This window comes from Salvelinus sp. IW2-2015, unplaced genomic scaffold (assembly GCF_002910315.2).
Source record: "Salvelinus sp. IW2-2015 unplaced genomic scaffold, ASM291031v2 Un_scaffold3018, whole genome shotgun sequence".
Taxonomy (NCBI): domain Eukaryota; kingdom Metazoa; phylum Chordata; class Actinopteri; order Salmoniformes; family Salmonidae; genus Salvelinus; species Salvelinus sp. IW2-2015.
The window spans coordinates 40011-62535 of record NW_019944310.1 but is presented as its reverse complement, the minus strand read 5'-3'; the positions used below and the strand labels follow the sequence as shown (position 1 = coordinate 62535).

At 44.4% G+C, this 22525-nt stretch overlaps 1 protein-coding gene across 2 annotated transcripts; it reads left to right on the top strand.

Annotated features, from left to right (window-relative positions):
- The first annotated feature begins 2635 nt into the window (after nucleotides 1-2635).
- Nucleotides 2636-21775, top strand: LOC112075180 (transforming growth factor beta-3 proprotein-like). 2 transcript variants are annotated; one of them, XM_024142207.2, is made up of 7 exons: nucleotides 2636-3542; nucleotides 13423-13586; nucleotides 16426-16555; nucleotides 17972-18079; nucleotides 18720-18903; nucleotides 19274-19427; nucleotides 21126-21775. In XM_024142207.2, the coding sequence occupies exons 1-7, from the start codon at nucleotides 3197-3199 to the stop codon at nucleotides 21282-21284; spliced, it is 1245 nt and encodes a 414-aa protein (XP_023997975.1). In that variant the 5' UTR covers nucleotides 2636-3196; the 3' UTR covers nucleotides 21285-21775. The 2 variants fall into 2 exon arrangements, with proteins under 2 accessions (XP_023997975.1, XP_023997974.1); XM_024142206.2 differs by having other exon boundaries at nucleotides 19274-19457.
- The last annotated feature ends 750 nt before the right edge of the window (nucleotides 21776-22525 follow it).

The window sequence follows — 22525 nt, the reverse complement described above, 5'->3', positions numbered from 1 at the left end:
ATATACGGAATCAGGGGAGTGTTCCCATAACGTACATGGTGGGACAGCGGAGGATCCAGATACCTAGATGGACGACGATCACACAAGGAGGAAATTATTATTTTATGTAGACGACTGATCACTAGCATAGTAGCACAAACAACAACAAAAAACAAGATCCTGCTGAGACTGGCTAAGGAGCTACAGTATGTCAACACAGAGAGACTCCTTGAGAAATCAGTGTGGTTTAACTTTCCTTTCCAGATAACTGTGGTTTAACTTTCCTTTCCAGATAACTGTGGTTAAACTTTCCTTTCCCAGATAACTGTGGTGTAACTTTCCTTTCCAGATAACTGTGTTTTAACTTTCCTTTCCAGATAACTGTGTTTTAACTTTCCTTTCCCAGATAACTGTGGTTTAACTTTCCTTTCCAAGATAGCTGTGGTTAACTTTCCTTTCAGATAACTGTGGTTTAACTTTCCTTTCCCAGATAACTGTGGTTTTAACTTTCCTTTCCCAGATAACTGTGGTTTAACTTTCCTTTCCAGATTAACTGTGGTTTAACTTTTCCTTTCCCAGATAACTGTGGTTTAACTTTCCTTTCCCAGATAAGCTGTGGTTTAACTTTCCTTTCCAGATAACTGTGGTTTAACTTTCCTTTCCCAGATAACTGTGGTTTAACTCCTTTCCAGATAACTGTGGTTAAACTTTCCTTTCCCAGATAACGTGGTTAACTTTCCTTTCCCAGATAACTGTGGTTTAACTTTCCTTTCCCAGATAGCTGTGGTTTAACTTTCCTTTCCAGATAACTGTGGTTTAACTTTTCTTTCCCAGATAACTGTGGTTTAACTTTCCTTTCCAGATAACTGTGGTTAAACTTTCCTTTCCCAGATAACTGTGGTTTAACTTTCCTTTCCCAGATAGCTGTGGTTTAACTTTCCTTTCCCAGATAACTGCAGAGATAAAGGAGACGACACTCTGTGCACGAAAAAGATGAGAGAAAGAGAAGGATTGCAGCAGACAATAGTGACAAAGTGGAAAGACGTAAACATTTTGTTTTTGCTAATTTATTGGAGAAAAAGAAAAACTGAAATATCTAATTTACTTTAAGGATACCTGAGAAACTGTACTCATGCCTAAACAAACATACAGTACTTATTTGGACATTGATGAATGTTTCATATCACTATGCATACCGGTGGTAAACGTTATAGCTAGTGAAACGCCATTCCTGCCCCATGATTGGGTCTAAACTAAAGTTCAATCTGACCTTTGACCCGTAGAAGGGATATGAGAAATGTAACCAGCCAGTGGATACAGTATATTCTAGGAATAAAAATAAATACCGTTCTGTAAATACAACAACTTAAGAGGACCTACAAAATAAACATGGCGGAAGAATAGATTTCATCAGGGATCATGGTTTGAGGTTCCTGAGTGTGCGGGAATCCTGACGGGACGGGGCGTGTTGAAAGACGGACTACTTTGGAAACTCTCTATTGGAGTAATGTCCCTGGAATTTCTAGTAAAGTGGATTTCGTTATGCATCCCAAATTGCACCCTATTCCCTATGTAGTGCACTACTTTAGACCAGGGCCCTATGGGGAATGGCACCCTATTCCCTATGTAGTGCACTACTTTGCAGGGCCCTATGGGGAATGGCACCCTATTCCCTATGTAGTGCATCACTTTAGACAGGGCCCTATGGGGAATGGCACCCTATTCCCTATGTAATGCACTACTTTAGACCAGGGCCTATGGGGAATGGCACCCTATTCCCTATGTAATGCACTACTTTAGACCAGGGCCCTATGGGAATGGCACCTCTATTCCCTATTGTAGTTGCACTACTTTAGACCAGGGCCCTATGGGGAATGGCACCCTATTCCCTATGTAGTGCACTACTTTAGACCAGGGCCCTATGGGGAATGGCACCCTATTCCCTATATAGTGTGTTACGTTGGGTGTCACTTGGGACTCAGACTTTGGTTCAGCTGTTATGGAACAAGTCCATCTATCCTGGATGGAGCAAATGATGGTGTATCATTTAATAATTTATCTAGAAATGAAATAAATGCTTCTCAGTGAAGTACTATTATGAGCAGCGATAACAAGGATAAGACAGGGATGTGATAGCAGGCACTGCGTGGGTCTGGTTTGTGTCAGACATGTTTCAATTTACAATACCGTTGATGTTCCACTAGAGGGAGTACTGTCTATTTCAAAAGGACAGGAGCAGCAGTTGATCGGTCCACCTTCGTTACCAAGTTAATTACTGATGCCGATATTCTACCATTTTCCTCTAACAACAGTGATTAACGCAATCAGATCAATAAAATCACCTCAAGAGTAATTGCATGCTATCAAAATAGCCTACAAGCGACATTGATCCTTGGAAAAGTAATAATAAAGTCATACAACTAAACTTTATCACTTTAAACTATTAAAAAATATATAAAATAGGATAAACGTTTAGAATTACATATGATATGACACATTATATTGAACTGATAATAAGTTATATTTTGAGATTTGAGAGCTTCTACACAGAATAGAGTTATGGTCATGGGATAGATAACCTGTGGTCCTTCCTCCATCAAAACGTCACAGCCGTCCGTATAAAACAAACGTGAGCCCGTGCTGGAGGGCGCACAGCTCTGCAACGTGAAGTTAGTCGGGCACTGTCAGGAGAAGGTGCGTGCGGGTCAGTGACACGAAGTTGTTCATGACAATTAAACAATACATAAAGGAAGGATGCACAGTTGTGGGGCGAGGCGGGCGACCTAAGTGAACGAAAAGGGTTAAATAGAAGAATGAGAAAGAAAAGTCCATAGGCGGTATGCGTTCAGCTACTAGAATCATGATTGAGACCGTTATTGCGCTAAGTAGATTTTAGTTTGGCCCGCGCTTTGGGAATTGATTCATTTGGAACCGCTGGGCGATAGATGTCTGATGGCTGAATACACACCTGGATTTCTATGGATCACAAACCAGCGAAAATGGATTTCCTCGGGAGAGGACATACGTGTATGAAGAAGCCAAATGAAAGTGCGAGAAAATAGTTTTTGTAAACTGCTATGAAGTTGATTTTGAAAGTTTAAACATACTTTTACGCGTAGGAACCTTGGGAAATAGTCACCGGTGTGAATCCGTTATTAGACTAAATTTGTTTACCTAAGTGCTTCACAAACCAAGTGCATAATTGAGCAACAGAAACATGTATCTCGGTAAAGCTCTTCTGTTGGTCCTTCTCCTAGACTACACGACCATCAGTCTGTCTCTGTCAACATGCGCCACGGTGGATATCGATCATGTGAAGCGGAAGAGGTTCGAGGCGATACGGGGACAGATACTGAGTAAGCTCCGGCTGACCAGCCCGCCACACTCCCTGGGACCCAGTCAGGTCTCCTACCAGATCCAGTCGTTGTATAACAGTACCCGGGAGCTGCTTGAGGAGTTGGGGAGAGACCAGCAGCAAAGTTGCGGCCAAGACAACACGGAGACCGAATATTATGCCAAAGAGATATACAAATTCAACATGGTCCAGGGACCGCCAGAAAATAGTAGGCTAAGTCGTGTTATGTTATATTCATCTTAATGCTCTTTTGGTTGATAAGCTATTTTCTATTGTTATTTTTGGTAACTCTTTTTGATGGTAGGTGGGTGCTCCATTAATAAATCAAATCAAATGTATTTATATAGCCCTTCGTACATCAGCTGATATCTCAAAGTGCTGTACAGAAACCCAGCCTAAAACCCCAAACAGCAAGCAATGCAGGTGTAGAAGCACGGTGGCTAGGGAAAAACTCCCTAGAAAGGCCAGAACCTAGAAAGAAACCTAGAGAGGAACCATTACGCACGAGATCAATGAATAGAGAGCGTGCCAAATGCGTAATTTTGAAAACTTTAAAATTAGTGGTTTATCTATTTGTCATGACAATGATGGGTCCTATGTGGGCTTTACATAGTTGATAGTTGACAACGGATAGGAACCAACCAAACTCTGTATGTTGCATATATGTAGTGTGTGGTATACAGTAGACCAGCGTTTCCCAAACTCGGTCCTCGGGACCCCAATGGGTACTCGTTTTGTTTAATTTCCATAACACTACACAGCTGATTTAAAAATGATCAAAGCTTGATGAAAAGTTTAATTATTTGAATCAGTTGTGTAGTGCTGGGGGCAAAAACCAAAACGTGCACCCCTTTGAGGTCATGAGGACTGAGTTTGGGAAACCCTGTGAGTACACGGATGGAATGTGTCAGAAACGATCTGTTTAAGATCGCCTTAGATGTGCTAACTTCTGTTCAGTTCACTTTATTGGCCTTATTCGAGATGGTGTCTAGGACTTCTGTGAAATGTGGGACTTGTAGAAGCTATGTTGTGGATTTAACCTGGAAGTTGCCTCGGCTCTTTCCCCCAACCTATTTCAATCCAGAAGACTGGTGTTTTGTGTAAAGTCCTTCCTACTCCTCCTTCCCACTCCTCCTCTTCCCTCCCTCTTTTTCCACCATGGACCCAGTCCCTCTCACCAGATGTGTCCGTTTTAGTTTCAGCCAGGCCCAAATGAGAGGGACATCTGCACAAGCTGATTGGAACAGGGCTGAGGAAGGGAAGGGGAAGCCTTGCTGAGGGGAGATAGGGAAAGTTAACATGGAGACAGGAAAACTTAGCTGAGGGGAGGACAGGGAAAGTTAACATGGAGACAGGAAAACTTAGCTGAGGGGAGGACAGGGAAAGTTAACATGGAGACAGGAAAACTTAGCTGGGGGGAGGACAGGGAAAGTTAACATGGAGACAGGAAAACTTAGCTGAGGGAAGGACCTCCTCCACTCCTTAGCCAGAGATCCACTCCCCACTCCCCACTATCTCCCTTTTCCCTATCTCACCTACATATCACCTTTATAGAGATCCACTCCCCACGATCTCCCTTTTCCCTATCTCACCTACATATCACCTTTATAGAGAGCCACTCCCCTCCACACACTGTCTGTGAGGTCTGAGTCACAACTTCTGAGAAGAGACGTGTGGAGAGGGGGGGGGTAGAAGAGAGAGAGGGGTAGAGAGGGAGAGGGAGGGGGGGGGGGGTAGAAAGAGAGAGAGGGGTATAGAGGGAAGAGGAGGGGGGGGAGAGGGAGAGGGAGGTTTAGTGTTTTTAAGTGTGGAAGAATTGGAAGAGGCCTTGTGGGTCGACGCAAAGCCCATTGCATCATGGTCCCTTTGAAATCAAACAAGTGTTGTAGTAAAATGCTCTCCCTCCCCCATAGCTCTGTGTTGGATCATATAAAGAGGTCTTGAAAAAAAGCAACACAGCGTGACAGATTGCTGCCTTTTAGCTCCCCTACTACGTCCCGAAGCCAGTTAAAAGCACCATGTAAACAAACATAATGAGTGATGAATATTGAGGGAGGCTCCAGGGGTGAAGTTTCCTCTAGGGACAAATCTAGGATCAGCTTCCCCCTCCTTCAATCCTAACTTTAACAATTATGTGGGGGGGGGGGGGGATGCAAACCTGACCCAAGATCAGTGTCTAGGGGCAACTTCACAAAACTGGCTCCGGGATGAAGTTACCGCTAGACACAGAATCTAGGATCAGCTTCCCCTCCCCCCAATCATTAACCTTATCCATGAGTGGGGAGAAAAGTCAAACTGACCCAAGATCAGTGTCTAGGGGAAACTTCACCCTCCTTCCCCATTTAGGATAATACACCATTTCTCGTGGTTTACAAAACTCTATAGCGTTACAGTTTTCCCTGTGGGGTCAAAGGTCAAACTATCTTAATGATCTCGATCAATATGATATCGATTGATGATCTTCCTCTTTAGCCACTTGGCTCATCCTAATAACATTATCCCCTATAGTGTATAGAAAAATAGTTATCTGTAATAGTATAGTTACTGTTAGGTGACAATAGGTGACAATAGTCATCTGTAACAGTATAGGTTACTGTTAGGTGACAATAGGTACAATAGTCATCTGTAACAGTATAGGTTACTGTTAGGTGACAATAGGTGACAATAGTAATCTGTAACAGTATAGGTTACTGTTAGGTGACAATAGGTGACAATAGTAATCTGTAACAGTATAGGTTACTGTTAGTGACAATAGGTGACAATATAATCTGTAACAGTATAGGTTACTGTTAGGTGACATAGGTGACAATAGTAATCTGTAACAGTATAGGTTACTGTTATGGTGACAATAGTCATCTGTAACAGTATAGGTTACTGTTAGGTGACAATAGGTGACAATAGATCTGTAACAGTATAGGTTACTGTTAGGTGACAATAGTCATCTGTACAGATATAGGTTACTGTTAGGTGACAATAGGTGACAATAGTCATCTGTAACAGTATAGGTTACTGTTAGGTGACAATAGGTGACAATTAATCTGTAACAGTATAGGTTACTGTTAAGTGACAATAGGTGACAATAGTCATCTGTAACAGTATAGGTTACTGTTAGGTGACAATAGGTGACCAATAGGTCATCCTGTTAAAAGTATTTAGTTACTGTTAGGTGACAATAGTCATCTGTAACAGTATAGGTTGCTGCATACACATGAGATACAATACAACATAACTATAAATGAAAGTTAAAAAACAGTGCAAAGTGCATAAGAGAGCTTATTAAAAGAGCTGGGTACACTTGTCAGTTGTCAATAGCGGCATCATGCATAGACAGAATTCCCCCCCAATGGGAATAATGACTTCAGCATATGCTGCTTTCTGGAAGGAGCCAGCAGCAAACATGGAGGATGGTTTTTATATATTCTCTGTTGTGCACATTGCCCTTTCCCTCAGCTGGCTACAGACTTTTAGAATTCCACTTACCTCAGAGAGGAAGAGAGCTATGTTTTTGAAATGTCTTCCAATGCCAGGAAGACTGTCTTCACACCGCTGTAGGAGTGAGTCTTTATACCTGAGAATTTCTAGTGGCTTGAATTACTCAAGAAAATAGTGCACACCGGTTGAACATTGTTATACAGCGGGAAGATAAAGTATGTGAACCCTTTAGAATGACCTGGATAAATTGGTCATAAACCCTTTATCTGATCTTCATCTAGGTCACAACAATAGACAAACACAGTCTACTTAAACTAATAACACACAAACAATTATCATTTTGCATGTCTTTATTGAACACACCGTGTAAACATTTACAGTGCAGGTTGGAAAAAGTATGTGAACCCTTGGATTTAATAACAGGTTGACCCTCCATTGGCAGCAATAACCTCAACCAAACGTTTTCTGTAGTTGCGGATCAGACCTGCACAACGGTCAGGARGAATTTTGGATCATTCCTCTTTACGAAACTGTTTCAGTTCCACAATATTCTTAGGATGTCTGGTGTGAACTGCTCTCGAGGTCATGCCACAGCATCTCAATCGGGTTGAGGTCAGGACTCTGACTGGGCCACTCCAGGAGGCGTATTTTCTTCTGTTGAAGCCATTCTGTTGTTGATTTACTTCTGTCTTGTGGGTTGTTGTCCTGTTGCATCACCTAACTTCTGTTGAGCTTCAATTGGTGGACAGATGGCCTTACATTCTCCTACAAAATTTCTTGATAAACTTGGGAATTGATTTTTCCGTCGATGATAGCAAGCTGTCCAGGCCCTGAGGCAGCAAAGCAGCCCCAAATCATGATGCTCCCTCCACCATGAGGTTTTGATGTTGGTGTGCTTTGCCTTTTCTTTCTCCACACATAGTGTTGTGTGTTCCTTCCAAACAACTCAACTTTAGTTTCATCTGTCCACAGAATATTTTGCCAGTAGCGCTGTGGAACATCTAGGTGCACTTTTGCGAACTTCAGACGTGCAGCAATGTTTTTTTAGACAGCACGGACCAGACCCCTCCTACTTCGGACCAGACCCCTCCTACTTCAGACCAGACCCCTACTACTTCAGACCAGACCCCTCCTACTTCGGACCAGACCCCTCCTACTTCAGACCAGACCCCTCCTACTTCAGACCAGACTACACTTCAGACCAGACCCCTCCTACTTCGGACCAGACCCCTCCTACTTCAGACCAAGACCCCTCTACTTCAAGACCAGACCCCTTCTACTTCAGACCAACCCCTCCTACTTCAGACCAGACCCCTCCTACTCAGACCAGACCCCTCCTACTTCAGACCAGACCCCTCCTACTTCAGACCAGACCCTCCTATTTCAGACCAGACCCCTTCTACTTCAGACCAGACCCTCTCTACTTCAGACCAGACCAGACCCCTCCTACTTCGGACCAGACCCTCCTACTTCGGACCAGACCCCTCCTACTTCAGACCAGACCAGACCCCTCCTACTTCGGACCAGACCCTCCTACTTCAGAACCAGACCTCTACTACTTCTTCAGACCAGAGGAACTGTGAGTCACACCAGATAAGTGTTTTAGGGGAGGTGAGAGACTGAGAGGACTGGCTTCCTGTGTTTGCAGAGAGGCGTATTTCCCAGAAAGTACTGCGGTCAAGACCTAACTGGTGGACAGATACAGCACAAAGAACCCAAACAGTGCACGACTAGACTCTCATCAAAGGTAGGGAATAGGGTGCCATTTGGACGGAGCATAGGTCTCTCTCTCTCTCTCTCTCTCTCCCTCTCTCTCTCTCTCTCTCTCTCTCTCTCTCTCTCTCTCTCTGTCTCTCTGTCTCTCTGTCTCTCTGTCTCTGTCTCTGTCTCTGTCTCTGTCTCTTTCTGACTCCTCTCTTTCTCTCTATCTTTGTCTCTCTCTCTGTCTCTCTCTCTTTGTCTCTCTCTCTGTCTCTCTCTCTTTCTCTCTCTCTTTGTCTCTCTCTCTGTCCTCTCTCTCTTTCTCTCTCTTTGTCTCTCTCTCTGTCTCTCTCTCTTTCTCTCTATCTTTCTCTCTATCTTTCTCTTCTTTCTGACTTCTCTCTGTCTCTTTTCTCTCTATCTTTGTCTCTCTTTCTGACTCCTCTCTGTCTTTGTCTCTGTCTTTTCTCTCTCTTTCTGAAGAAGTTTCGCTTTCGGTGGACCTGCTGTTGCATCCCGAGCAGTGACATCACTCCTTTCCTTTCCCACCTTTTAGTGTGGTGTGGACAAACACGTTAGCTCCTGACAGCTCTGCTGAAAGGCTTTAGGTACACTGTTGACATTTGGCGGATCTAAGGCTAGCGTCTGCACCGCCTCAAATCCCTGACAGGTGCAAATGAAAGAAAGTTAAAGAAAAGAAAGGGATGGACAGGGTAGGGGAGACAGGAGACAGACAGGGTAATTTGAGGGCAGGGATGGAGGAGCGGAGGGTAGGTGTTGTAGAGAAGTCATCATGTGGTCGGAGCCGAAGGGCTGTGAGTGCTGGATCAAATCAGATTTTTTATATAGCCCTTCTTACATCAGCTGATATCTCAAAGTGCTGTACAGAAACCACCCTAAAACCCCAACAGCAGCAATGCAGGTGTAGAAGCACGGTGGCTAGGAAAAACTCCCTAGAAAGGGCCAAAACCTAGGAAGAAACCTAGAGAGAACCAGGCTCTGAGGGTGGCCAGTCCTCTTGTGGCTGTGCGGTGGAGATTATAACAGAACATGGCCAAGATGTTCAAATGTTCATAAATGACAAGCATGGTCAAAAATAATAATCACAGTAGTTGTCGAGGTGCAGCAAGTCAGCACCTCAGGAGTAAATGTCAGTTGGCTTTCATAGCCGATCATTAAGAGTATCTCTACCGCTCCTGCTGTCTCTAGAAAATTGAAAACAGCAGGTCTGGGACAGGTAGCACGTCCGGTGAACAGGTCAGGGTTCCATAGCCGCAGGCAGAACAGTTGAAACTGGAGCAGCAGCAGGTGGACTTGGGACAGCAAGGAGTCATCATGCCAGGTAGTCCTGAGGCATGGTCCTAGGGCTCAGGTCCTCCGAGAGAGAGAAAGAAAGAGAGAATTAGAGAAGCATACTTAAATTCACACAGGACACCGGATAAGACAGGAGAAGTACTCCAGATATAACAAACTAACCCTAGCCCCCGACACATAAACTACTGCAGCATAAATACTGGAGCTGAGACAGGAGGGTTCAGGAGACACTGTGGCCCATCCGATGATACCCCCGGACAGGGCCAAACAGGAAGGATATAACCCCACCACTTTGCCAAAGCACAGCCCCCTAGAGGGATATCTTCAACACCAACTCTGGTCTGGGCTGGTCCGGTCTGTACTGGGCTGGTCTGTACTGGTTTGGGCTGGGCTATCCCTGTATTGACAAACCAAGAGTAGTAGGAGAGCTGATATAGGATTGTTTTACCTTTTAGATCATGTTGAATAATATTAATATGGACAGAGAGGACTGATCTTATATCAGCACTCTGAATATGGTGGGAGATCTGGTGTAGGGGGTCAATCCCAGCAACTGAGGACAGCATGGTTTTTGATACGCCGAATACCAGAGAGGTGAAGTCACTTCAAGTCAAACAGGACACTCCTTCACTTAGGAAATAAATGTACCCCCAGAGTAGTAGGAGAGCTGATATAGGATTCGTTTTACCTTTTAGATCATGTTGAATAATATTAATATGGACAGAGAGGACCTGATCTATATCAGCACCTGATATGGTGGGAGATCTGGTGTAGGGGTCAATCCCAGCCCACTGAGGACAGACAGGTTTTTGAGAGCGCCGAATACCAGAGAGGTGAAGTCACTTCCAAGTCAACAGGGACACTACTTCACTTAGGAAATAAATGTACCCCCCAGAGTAGTAGGAGAGCTTGATATAGGATTCGTTTTACCTTTAGATCATGTTTGAATATATTAATATGGACAGAGAGGACCTGATCTTATATCAGCACTCTGAATATGGTGGGAGATCTGGTGTAGGGGGTCAATCCCAGCCCACTGAAGGACAGACAGGTTTTTGAGACGCCGAATACCAGAGAGGTGAAGTCACTTCAAGTCAAACAGGGACACTACTTCACTTAGGAATAAATGACCCCCAGAGTAGTAGGGGAGCTGATATAGGATTCCGTTTTACCTTTTAGATCATGTTGAATAATATTAATATGGACAGAGAGGACCTGTATCTTATATCAGCACTCTGATATGGTGGGAGATCTGGTGTAGGGGGTCAATCCCAGCCCACTGAGGACAGACAGGTTTTTGAGACGCGAATACCAGAGAGGTGAAGTCACTTCAAGTCAAACAGGGACACTACTTCACTTAGAGAAATAAATGTACCCCCCAGAAGTTAGTAGGAGAGCTGATATAGATTCGTTTTACCTTTTTAGATCATGTTGAATAATATTAAATGGACAGAGAGGACCTGATCTTATATCAGCACTCTGAATATGGTGGGAGATCTGGTGTAGGGGGTCAATCCCAGCCCATGAGGACAGACAGGTTTTTGAGACGCCGAATACCAGAGAGGTGAAGTCACTTCAAGTCAAAACAGGGACACTACTTCACTGAGAAAATAAATGTACCCCCCCCCCCCCCCCCCGCCACCACCCCACCCCCAGAGGCTTCTAGCCCTCTGACTTCACGCTGATAACGGCGAAGCCTGTTATCAGGTTCCACGCCGAAGCCATGCGTAAGTGGTCCATTCAGGAAAGTAGTAAAGTCGTTTGAGGGCATGGACTGCATTACATCATTAACGATTACTGGCTGTGTCACAAATGGAAATCATATTTCCTATATAGTGCAATTCCTTTTTGACCAAAGCTCTATGGGTAGTGGTCAAAAGTAGTGCACTACATAGGAAATGGGGTGCCATTTGGGACGAAGGCAATGTGAGCTGCGACTAAATTTGGCGCGGGAAAACAACGTGTCTGAAGAGATGAACTACGTTGAGGACATGTGGTATCTACTGAACTATGCAGGGGAAGTATCTACCGAGTCAACTCTTGGTTTATCAGCGGTGATTCAACGTGTATCTACGCGCACAAGATGTTGAAAAGACTTTGAAAATACATATTTGTGGTTTGAAAAGACGTCTTTCAACCAATTTTGATCAATGGGTAGGAAGTTTTCTGACATTTTATATTTTTATAAGGGCGTCATTTGCTTGTCTGAGACGGTATTAGATTCACGTTGACATTCATTCTCTACAAAGCGGACATTTTTATGTAACGGAGGTAAGAACGTGACGTAAGCTCACGCCACAGCTACCTTGAAATGTCGCGGATGGGGCCCCTCAAGAAGTACAATTTTTGAGTGGCTCAACCCATTGGTCATGTTGTCAAAACAGGGCGGTCACATGTGTTGCGAGGCAGAACCTCCCTGATTTGAGCCAGCAAGTCGGACGGCAGGGAGGCTAGCTGTTAGCGGCACCCTCACCCCTGTGAAGTTTGCAATGATAACTTGTGGTTAAAAACCAGTCTGGAGTCCACTGGTTTAGCTTTGTGGTAAACTTACAGTCATCTGCATGTTGGTTTGAAAGCAACATTGTTACTGAGCTGGGTCTCTTCTGTCTGTAGAAAGGGGAATTGGCGTGTTCAACTAAATATGCTGTAATAACAAAGTCTTGTGTGCTGAGTTCATAAGGCATATACTGGGGAAAAAGGGAAATCCTACAGTGAAATATTATTTAGTTGTTTTCTTTTCAAGCAGCAGAGGTCAGAGCAAACGGACTCATTTGGGTGACAGCCTTCATCAATGTTTGGATAAAAATAGGCATTCACCAATATGTATAGATGACCTCACATTGTAGCAGTACTTCCTTCCTTTTCCTCCTCTGACTGTTATAGGTGACCTTCCCTACGGCCCGGGGGACATCGCCTCCAAAGTGATCAAGCATCTCTTTCTTCTGTCTCCTGTCTCTCTCTCTTACAGAAGACCTGCCTGGCTGTGCTAAGAGTATTAACATCAGTGTGCAAGCATTACTGAGCTCTGTCCTCCTATGCCTGTTTCTTACAAATAAACTGCCCTACTGTCTGTCTCCAACAGCCTGCCCTACTGTCTGTCTCCAACAGCCTGCCCTACTGTCTGTCTCCTCTCTGTCTCCAACAGCCTGCCCTACTGTCTGTCTCCAACAGCCTGCCCTACTGTCTGTCTCCAACAACCTGCCCTACTGTCTGTCTCCTCTCTGTCCCAACAGCCTGCCTACTGTTGTCCAACAGCCTGCCCTACTGTCTGTCTCCTCTCTGTCTCCAACAGCCTGCCCTACTGTCTGTCTCCAACAGCCTGCCCCACTGTCTGTCTCCTCTCTGTCTCCAAAAACCTGCCATACTGTCTGTCTCCAACAACCTGCCATACTGTCTGTCTCCTCTCTGTCTCCAACAACCTGCCATACTGTCTGTCTCCTCTCTGTCTCCAACAGCCTGCCATACTGTCTGTCTCCTCTCTGTCTCCAACAACCTGCCATACTGTCTGTCTCCTCTCTGACTCCAACAACGTGCCCTACTCTCCCAATGTCATCACCTCCAACCAGTCTATTGGTTAAAATTTGTAGGAACATAATCTGGTTCATTGTTACTGACTGTGGTCTCTTCTCTCTGTCCTACAGATGACCTTCCCTACTGTCCTAAAGGCATCACCTCCAAAGTGTTCCGTTTCAACGTGTCGGCCATGGAGAGGAACTCCACCAACCTGTTCCGAGCCGAGTTCCGTGTTCTCAGGGTTCCAAACTCTGCTGCCAATAGGAACGAACAGAGGGTCGAGCTCTACCAGGTATGTAAAGGTACCCATCCGTCTCTCCATGTCCTTCAGAGATCTTTAACTCCACCTGACCCCCAAGAAATAACTGTATAGTTTTCTAAGGACCTGAAGCGAGGCGGCCATCTCTGTCATCTGGCAGAGATGGTCGCTTCCGAGCCTGTTCACGTCGCTATCATCCAGAAGGCAAGGTCAGTACAGGGACATCAAAGCTGGGACCGAGAGACTGAAAAACAGCTTCTATCTCAAGGCCATCAGACTGTTAAACAGCCATCACTAACATAGAGTGGCTGCTGCCTACATACAGACTCAAATCTCTGGCCACTTAAATAAATTGACTTAATAAATGTATCACTAGTCACTTTAAATAATGGCACTTTAATAATGTTTACATATCCTACATTACTCTTCTCATATGTATATACTGTATTTTATACCATCTACTGCATCTTGCCTATGCCGTTCGGCCTTCGCTAATTCATATATTTATATGTACATATTCTCATTCATCCCTTTACATTTGTGTGTATAAGGTAGTTGTTGTGAATTTGTTAGATTACTTGTTCGATATTACTGCATCGTTGGGAACTAGAAACACAAGCGTTTCGCTACACTCGCGTTAACATCTGCTAACCATGTGTATGTGACCAATAAAATGTGATTTGACAATGATAAGTCTTTCCTCCTAGTTTCATGTAGAGGCGTGGAACACAAAGGCCTGCAAAGCAACATCCATGTCATCAGGCATCAACATGGAATGTGTGTTCCAAATGGCACCCTATTCCCTATATAGTGCACTACTTTAGACCAGATCCCTATGGCACCCTATTCCCTATATAGTGCACTACTTTAGACCAGAGCCCTATGGCACCCTATTCCCTATATAGTGCACTACTTTAGACCAGATCCCTATGGCACCCTATTCCCTATATATAGTGCACTACTTTAGACTATATCCCTATTGGCCTTGATCAAAAGGTAGTGTACTGTAAAGGGACTAGGGTGCCATTTGGGACGTAACAGTTGTCAATTAATACTGCTAGAAGTCGTGCTCTTTAAGCAGGGGGTGAAAGAGTATGTGAGGGAGGAGCCTGGTAGAGGTAACACAGTGCTCCAAGATGTGAGGGAGGAGCCTGGTAGAGGTAACACAGTGCTCCAAGATGTGAGGGAGGAGCTGGTAGAGGTAACACGGTGTTCGCCAGATGTGAGGGAGGAGCCTGTAGAGGTACACCAGTGTCCCCAAGATGTGAGGGAGGAGCCTGGTAGAGAAAACACAGTGTCCCAAGATGTGAGGGAAGGAGCCTGGTAGAGGTAACACAGTGCTCCAAGATGTGAGGAGAGGAGCCTGGTAGAGGTAACACAGTGTCCCAAGATGTGAGGGAGGAGCCTGGTAGAGGTAACACAGTGTCCAAGAATGTGAGGGAGGAGCCTGGTAGAGGTAACACAGTGTCCAAGATGTGAGGGAGGAGCCTGGTAGAGGTAACACAGTGTTCCCCAAGATGTGAGGGGGAGCCTATTAGAGGTAACACAGTGTCCAAGATGTGAGGGAGGAGCCTGGAGAGAAACACAGTGCTCAAGATGTGAGGGAGGAGCCTGGTAGAGGTAACACAGTCTCCCAAGATGTGAGGGAGGAGCCTGGTAGAGGTAACACAGTGCTCCAAGATGTGAGGGAGAGCCTGTAAAGAGGTAACACAGTGCTCAAAGATGTGAAGGGAGGAGCCTGGTAGAGGTAACACAGTGCTCGCAAGATGTGAGGGAGGAGCCTGGTAGAGGTAACACAGTGCTCCCAAGATGTGAGGGAGGAAGCCTGGTAGAGGTACACAGTGTTCCCAGATGTGAGGGAGGAGCCTGGTAGAGGTAACACAGTGCTCCAAGATGTGAGGGAGGAGCCTGGTAGAGGCCTTCTTGTTTTGCTAAGGAGCATGATCAGTAGTGGACTTTTTACATTTTCATATGGCCAGAAAGTTTAGTTTAGATACATAGATAGGTTTACCATACTGACATTGATAACAAAAAACAAGTTGCCTCTTATTCCACATCCCCATTTTTCAAACGTCAGTTTCAAATGAGGAAGGGGAGAGAGACGATGATATCCAGCTTGTGGTTTGGTGGGGAGAGAGACGATGATATCCAGCTTGTGGTTTGATGGTGGGCAGCTGCCAGAACCTAACTATGGCTCGCCAGGCCTGGAGGATGTGTACAGGGTCTGGCTCGGGGCACGGTAAGGCTGGTGTGTCCTGGAGGATGTGTACAGGGTCTGGCTCGGGGCAGGGTAACGCTGGTGTGTCCTGGAGGATGTGTACAGGGTCTGACTCAGGGCAGGGTAACGCTGGTGTGTCCTGGAGGATGTGTACAGGGTCTGGCTCGGGGAAGACTGTACACTCTGTACACTCTTGCCTGCATCTAGTTGAATCATTAGTCCAATAGTTGAAAACGAGAGTTTAAATTGGACAAATTCAGGAATGTTTATCCTTGTTTTGTTCAGTTTGCTTCCGTTTAAGAAACGTTTTAACAGAATCGGCAGAATGAATACACCACAATACACCTCCTCTGATGAGCCTCCACTGTTTAAGTATTTTAATTGAGTCTGTTTTAGGATGCCGATTCACTTAATTAAAAAAAWWWTTTTTTTACTTGAATGTTCCCAAAACATTCTACAAGCATCTCTCTCTAAAGCCTCTGCTCTAGAATATGACATGCAGTGCCATGGCAGTAATGGCAGCAATGATGTCCTTATTGTGGAGTTTATTTATGCCTCTCACAAGTTACTTAATGTCTCCACTAGTTGCAACAGCATCAGTGTAGTGACTCTGTATCGTTCGTATACAGTAACTCACCTACCCTTGGTTGTCAGATCCTGAGGCCAGACGAGCACATAGCTAAGCAGCGCTACATCGGAGCCAAGAACGTGCTGACCAAGGGAACGTCAGAGTGGGTCTCCTTCGACGTGACAGAGACGGTACGGGAGTGGCTGATGTACAGAGGTGAGGGATGCCACGATTTGATTAATTCATTGATTGTAGTGTTGAGCAATTTAGTGCATTTTGAGGTCGGTTTGGGTTTCAGCGAGATAAAAAATATAAACAATTATAATACATGAAACGCATTATGTGGGTTGAACGCTGTAACACAGAATAAAACAATGAATAAAAGTCCCATGATGGTAGTGACTGTCCATTACAGCTGATCACTTATTAACAATCATTTATTCACATTACTTTAATATATATATAAATGTCAGCTGTTGTGTATATTACATTCGTTTTACTTAATGACTTTATTATTATTTAGTTCCCAAGTCATCATCTCATCTCTATAGAGCTGCTGTCTGACAAATCCACTATTTTAGTAGTTCTTCAAAGTAAATAAGGCATACTTTTAATGACTGCTGAATACCAACTGTCAATCACTTCATGTATTTTCAGGCTCATAACCCAACTGCTTTCTATCCCCCTCCATCTTCTCTCTGTCTCCATGTTAAGTTTTAGCGCCCATGCAAAGGATTCTGGTCATTGTAGTTAATTACCACATTTTCTGCACTAAACAATGTATACCCAAAATATAAACGCAACATGTAACAATTTCAACTCATTTTACTGAGTTACAGTTAATAGAAGGAAATCAGTCAATTGAAATAGATTAATTTGGCCCTAATCTATAGATTTCACATGACTGGGCAGTCATGGTGGGCCTGGCTCCCAAGTGGGTGGGCCTATGCCCTCCCAGGCCCACCCATGACTGTGCGTATGGAACATTTCTGGGATGTTTTATTTCAGCTCATGAAACGTGGGACCAACAATTTACATGTGTTGCATTTATATTTTTGTTCAGTATAGAATATTGGCCAGAAACTACAACTCCCTACTACATCACACAGTTCAGGCTGGATCTGATTTATCCCTACAGAAACTACAACTCCCTACTACATCACACAGTTCAGGCTGGATCTGATTTATCCCTACAGAAACTACAACTCCCTACTACATCACACAGTTCAGGCTGGATCTGATTTATCCCTACAGAAACTACAACTCCCTACTAYATCACACAGTTCAGGCTGGATCTGATTTATCTCTACAGAAACTAGAACTCCCTACTACATCACACAGTTCAGGCTTGATCTGATTTATCCCTAGAGAAACTACAACTCCTTACTACATCACACAGTTCAGGCTGGATCTGATTTATCTCTACAGAAACTACAACTCCCTACTACATCACACAGTTCAGGCTGGATCTGATTTAATCTCTACAGAAACTACACATCGAGCTCACAGAAGAAGAAAAAACGAACTAAATGGAATTCAAATAATTGAACCAATTCGTTAAAAAAATTATAATATTTAGGTTAATTAATCGCTCAGCACTAATTGATTGACATGATGCCTCTCTCCTGTCAGAGACCAACCTGGGTCTGGAGATCAGYGTACACTGCCCCTGCCACACCTTCAACCCCAACGGTGACATCATCGATAATGTGAACGAAGTGCTGGAGGTCAAGTTCAAAGGTCAGTAGGCATAACATTATCTTCTTCGTGTGGTCCATTTTGAACTGACATTCAAATAAAAAAAACACTAAACATAAATAAAAATAAATAAAAAAAGGCTTTATAAGACAAAAAGTCACAAGTGGACTAGCTCAGTAACTGAGGAGGAAGGCTTATGACGTCCTGGGGGACAGCACCCGTTGTCCTCAGCCCGCAGTTCAAACTGCTCCCCCATTGGGCCGCCGCCTGCTCTGTCTGAAGTGCTCCACCAATAGGAGCAGGGCCATCCACCTGGTTAACAGGACCATCAAGGAATATATAAGGAACTATTCTAGAGATAGTTTAGCCCTGACATGAATTAACAACTGTGGCTTCTGTGAACTTTTAGTTTCTGAAATTGCATCATGCACATTTTTAATTGATGCCTTAAATGTTGATATTGTATTTTTGTGTACTGTTTACGGTTGTTCTAATTTAAAAGCATCCTGTCAGCCCTGAACAAATCGCACCTCTGGGATTAATAAAGTTGTAATTGTAATGACTGACCTTTTGACCTCTCTCTCTCTCTCTCTGCTGCAGGGGAGAAACGTACAAAATGTCTGACCTGTGCCCTGTAACATGTACTGGCTGATATGTAATGTCTGACCTCTCTCTGCTGCAGGTATGGAAGGGGAGTACGAGGAGCTGGGTCGTTGGGACCTGGGTCGTCTGAAGAAGAAGAAGAAGAAGAAGAAGCAGAAGGAGGAGTACCTGCCTCACCTCATCCTCATGATGATCCCTCCTCACCGCCTCGACTCACAGCCACGCAGACGCAAACGGGCTCTGGACACCGACTACTGCTTCTCGTGAGGACTGAAACTTTTAGCACTTCTGTTTTCACCTATCGGTTGTCATGTCCTGAAAGGCGCCTTTTAGAAGTTGTTTCTGGTACATCTGTTGTAACATAAAACAACAATAGCAGACGAAGGATCAACGAGCCAGCTAACCTTCCCATATGTGCAATCTGAAACCATTCATGTGTCGGTTGATCAAGACGAGAAACTTTAATAACTTAATTGCAACTTCAACTGACTCTAACTAAAGTTTTTTGTTGTTGTTAAAAAGAACATCGTTGAGTTGTAACTGAACAGTTATCAAAGCGGACTACCTAGTTCATTGTTGTGTAAGTGAGAAGGTATGAGTGATTCAACATAGTTTGTTGTGCCCCTTTCCCAGCACCGTTGAGGAGAACTGCTGTGTCCGTCGTCTCTACATCGACTTCCGTCGGGACCTGGACTGGAAGTGGATCCACGAACCTAAAGGATACTTCGCTAACTACTGTTCTGGGCCCTGCCCCTACCTGAGGAGCTCCGACACCACGCACACACAGGTGAGGAGCTCCGACACCACACACACACAGGTGAGGGGCACCGATACCACACACACACAGGTGAGGGCATTCTGACACCACACACACACAGGTGAGGGCATTCTGACACCACACACACACAGGTGAGGCCATTCTGATACCACGCACACACAGGTGAGTGATTCTACACCCACACACGCACAGGTGAGGGCATTCTGACACCACACACACGCACGCACACACACACACACGCACACACACACAAACACACAACACACACACATCACACACACACACACACACACACACAACACACACACACACACAACCACACAGGTGAGGGCATTCTACACCACACCAACACACACACACACACACACACACACACACCACACAACACACACACACCACACAGGTGAGGGCAATCTGACACCACACACCACACACACACACACACACACACACACACACACAGGTGAGGGCAATCTGACAGCCACACACACACACACACACACACACACACACACACAACACACACACACACACACACACAACACAGGGCACACACACACACACACACACACACACACACACACAGGTGAGGGCATTCTGACATCACACACACAGGTGAGGGCAATTGTGGTTATTTGCACCAAGGCTATAATGACATAAGAATACAGGCTAGCTAGGTAGCTGCTCAATAGCACATGTAAGGTAGCTAAGGTACAGTGAGACTCAGCAAAATTACATCATACACAGGACTCAACCAGAATAAAATTCAGATCTACCAGGATTGATTTATTTACGCAATTTAGTAAACCGGGACAGTTGCACATGAATCAACATTAGTCCACATTTCAGCTTCCACATCAGAAACACCAAAATGTCTCTTTCACAGCCTAAAATTAACACCTGTCACCTGCGGGTAGATTTTGGCGGGTAAGATATCTATTTCACCAGCCTTGTTGGTGGGAAGTCAGGGCTCTACTGTGCGAGCGTTTCACTTGCGTTTGTGAATAAAAATAGTGAAATATGATCACATTTACAGTAAAAATAAATGCTGCAGTAACTGTTTTCAAAGTATTTCCGCCATTTTGTTTCATAGCTGGTAAATTAATCTCACAAAATCTAAACTACAAATCCTATATAGCCTATTCCACCTCGTGCTGCAACTCTGCCTGGCTGGGAGCTGTGCACACCTGAAGAGCTGAGTGAAATATTGATTTTTAGAAGAGCTGCGCTCAGGCATGAAAATAGGTTTAATTTACTTGAAACGAAAGTGAGACTTTGTCCTTGTGTTTCTTGGCTATTTACATTATTTTGTTCACAAGCTAGATTGTTTTTCTATGTTTGAGTTTCAACTGCTAGAGAAGAGACGGCGTTTCTACCAGTCTGACTCAATCTCACAGGTACAAACATGACTGGAGTCACGTTACCACGGTAACCTCCCGCTCTTAAAGAGGCAGGTGAACATTTGTCTCGTCTGTGATATTTTGGTTAAACTCAGGTCACAAAAAAATTTAATTATTCAATAGACCACATTTACTTCTTACTAGTAATACATTTATTATATAAACATTAGAAAGCATGTTCATCATTTTCTGTTTTGTTAAAAAATGTAAAAGCCCCCAAAAATATTTTGGCTGGTAAAAAATTTGAATGGCTTGTGGACCAAAAAAGTATATTTTATACCCTCATCTCTTTCCTGTTCCTCCATAGCTGCTGAGCCTGTATAACACTCTGAACCCAGAGGCCTCAGCCTCTCCCTGCTGCGTTCCCCAGGACCTGGAGCCTCTTACCATTCTCTACTACTCTGGACGTACCCCTAAAGTAGAGCAGCTATCCAACATGATCGTCAAGTCCTGCAAATGCAGCTGAGGAGGCCAGGAGTAGGTCTGAAGCCTGGGAGTAGGATAGGGGGGAATGGCCCACGTAGGTGACCAGTACAGTATTGGGACACTCGAGCCAGTCGGCCTGCCTACCTGTGGAGGACTAGACTACCAACATCCAGGATATTTGTATTAATCAACAAACTACGTGGCCTAGCGCTTAACACCACTTGAACTGAAGGGCCCCATCCTTGTGTAAGGAGGACATACTATGCTAGACTTTGGGATCCGAACTTCTTCATTCTTTTTGATTTGTTCAGTTTAGAGTTAGTAGTTTCCTTTTACAGTTTTCAAACTGCGGTTCCTTCCTTCCCTTCCTACAAACAAACTGGGTTCCTTCCTTCCCTTCCTACAAACAAACTGGGGTTCCTTCCTTCCCTTCCTACAAACAAACTGGGTTTCCTTCCTTCCTACAAACAAACTGGGTTCCTTCCTTGCTTCCTACAAATAAACTGGGGTTCCTTCCCTTCCTACAAATAAACTGGGTCCTTCCTCCCTCCTACAAACAAACTGGGGTTCCTCCTTCCTTCCTACAAATAAACTGGGGTTTCCTTCCTGTCCCTACAAACAAACTGAGGTTCTTCCTTACTTCCTACACACTGGGGTTCCTTCCTTCCACAAACAAAACTGGAGGTTCTTCCTTCCTTCCTACAAACTGGGGTTCTTCCTTCCTACAAACAAAACTGGTTTCCTTCCTTTCCTACAAACAAATTGGGTTCCTTCCTTCCTTCCCTTCCTACAACAAAACTGGGGTCCTTCCTTCCTTCCCTTCCTACAAACAAACTGGGTTTCCTTCCTTCCCTCCTACAAACAAACGGGTTTCCTTCCTTCCTTCCTACAAACAAACTGGGTGTTTCCTCCTTCCCTTCCACAAACAAACTGGGTTTCCTTCCTTCCCTTCCTACAAAACAAACTGGTTTCCTTCCTTCCCTTCCTACAAAACAAACTGGTTCCTTCCTTCCCTTCCTACAAACAAACTGGGGTTTCCTCCTTTTCCTTCCTACAAACAAACTGGGTTTCCTTCCTTCCTACAAACAAACTGGGTTCCTTCCTTCCCTTCCTACAAACAAACTGGGTTCTCCTCCTACAAACAAACTGGGTTCCTTCCTTCCTACAAACAAACTGGGGTTCCTCCTTCCCTTCCTACAAACAAACTGGGTTTCCTTCCCTTTCCTCCTACAAACAAACTGGTTTTTCCTTCCTTTCCTACAAACAAACTGGTTTCCTTCC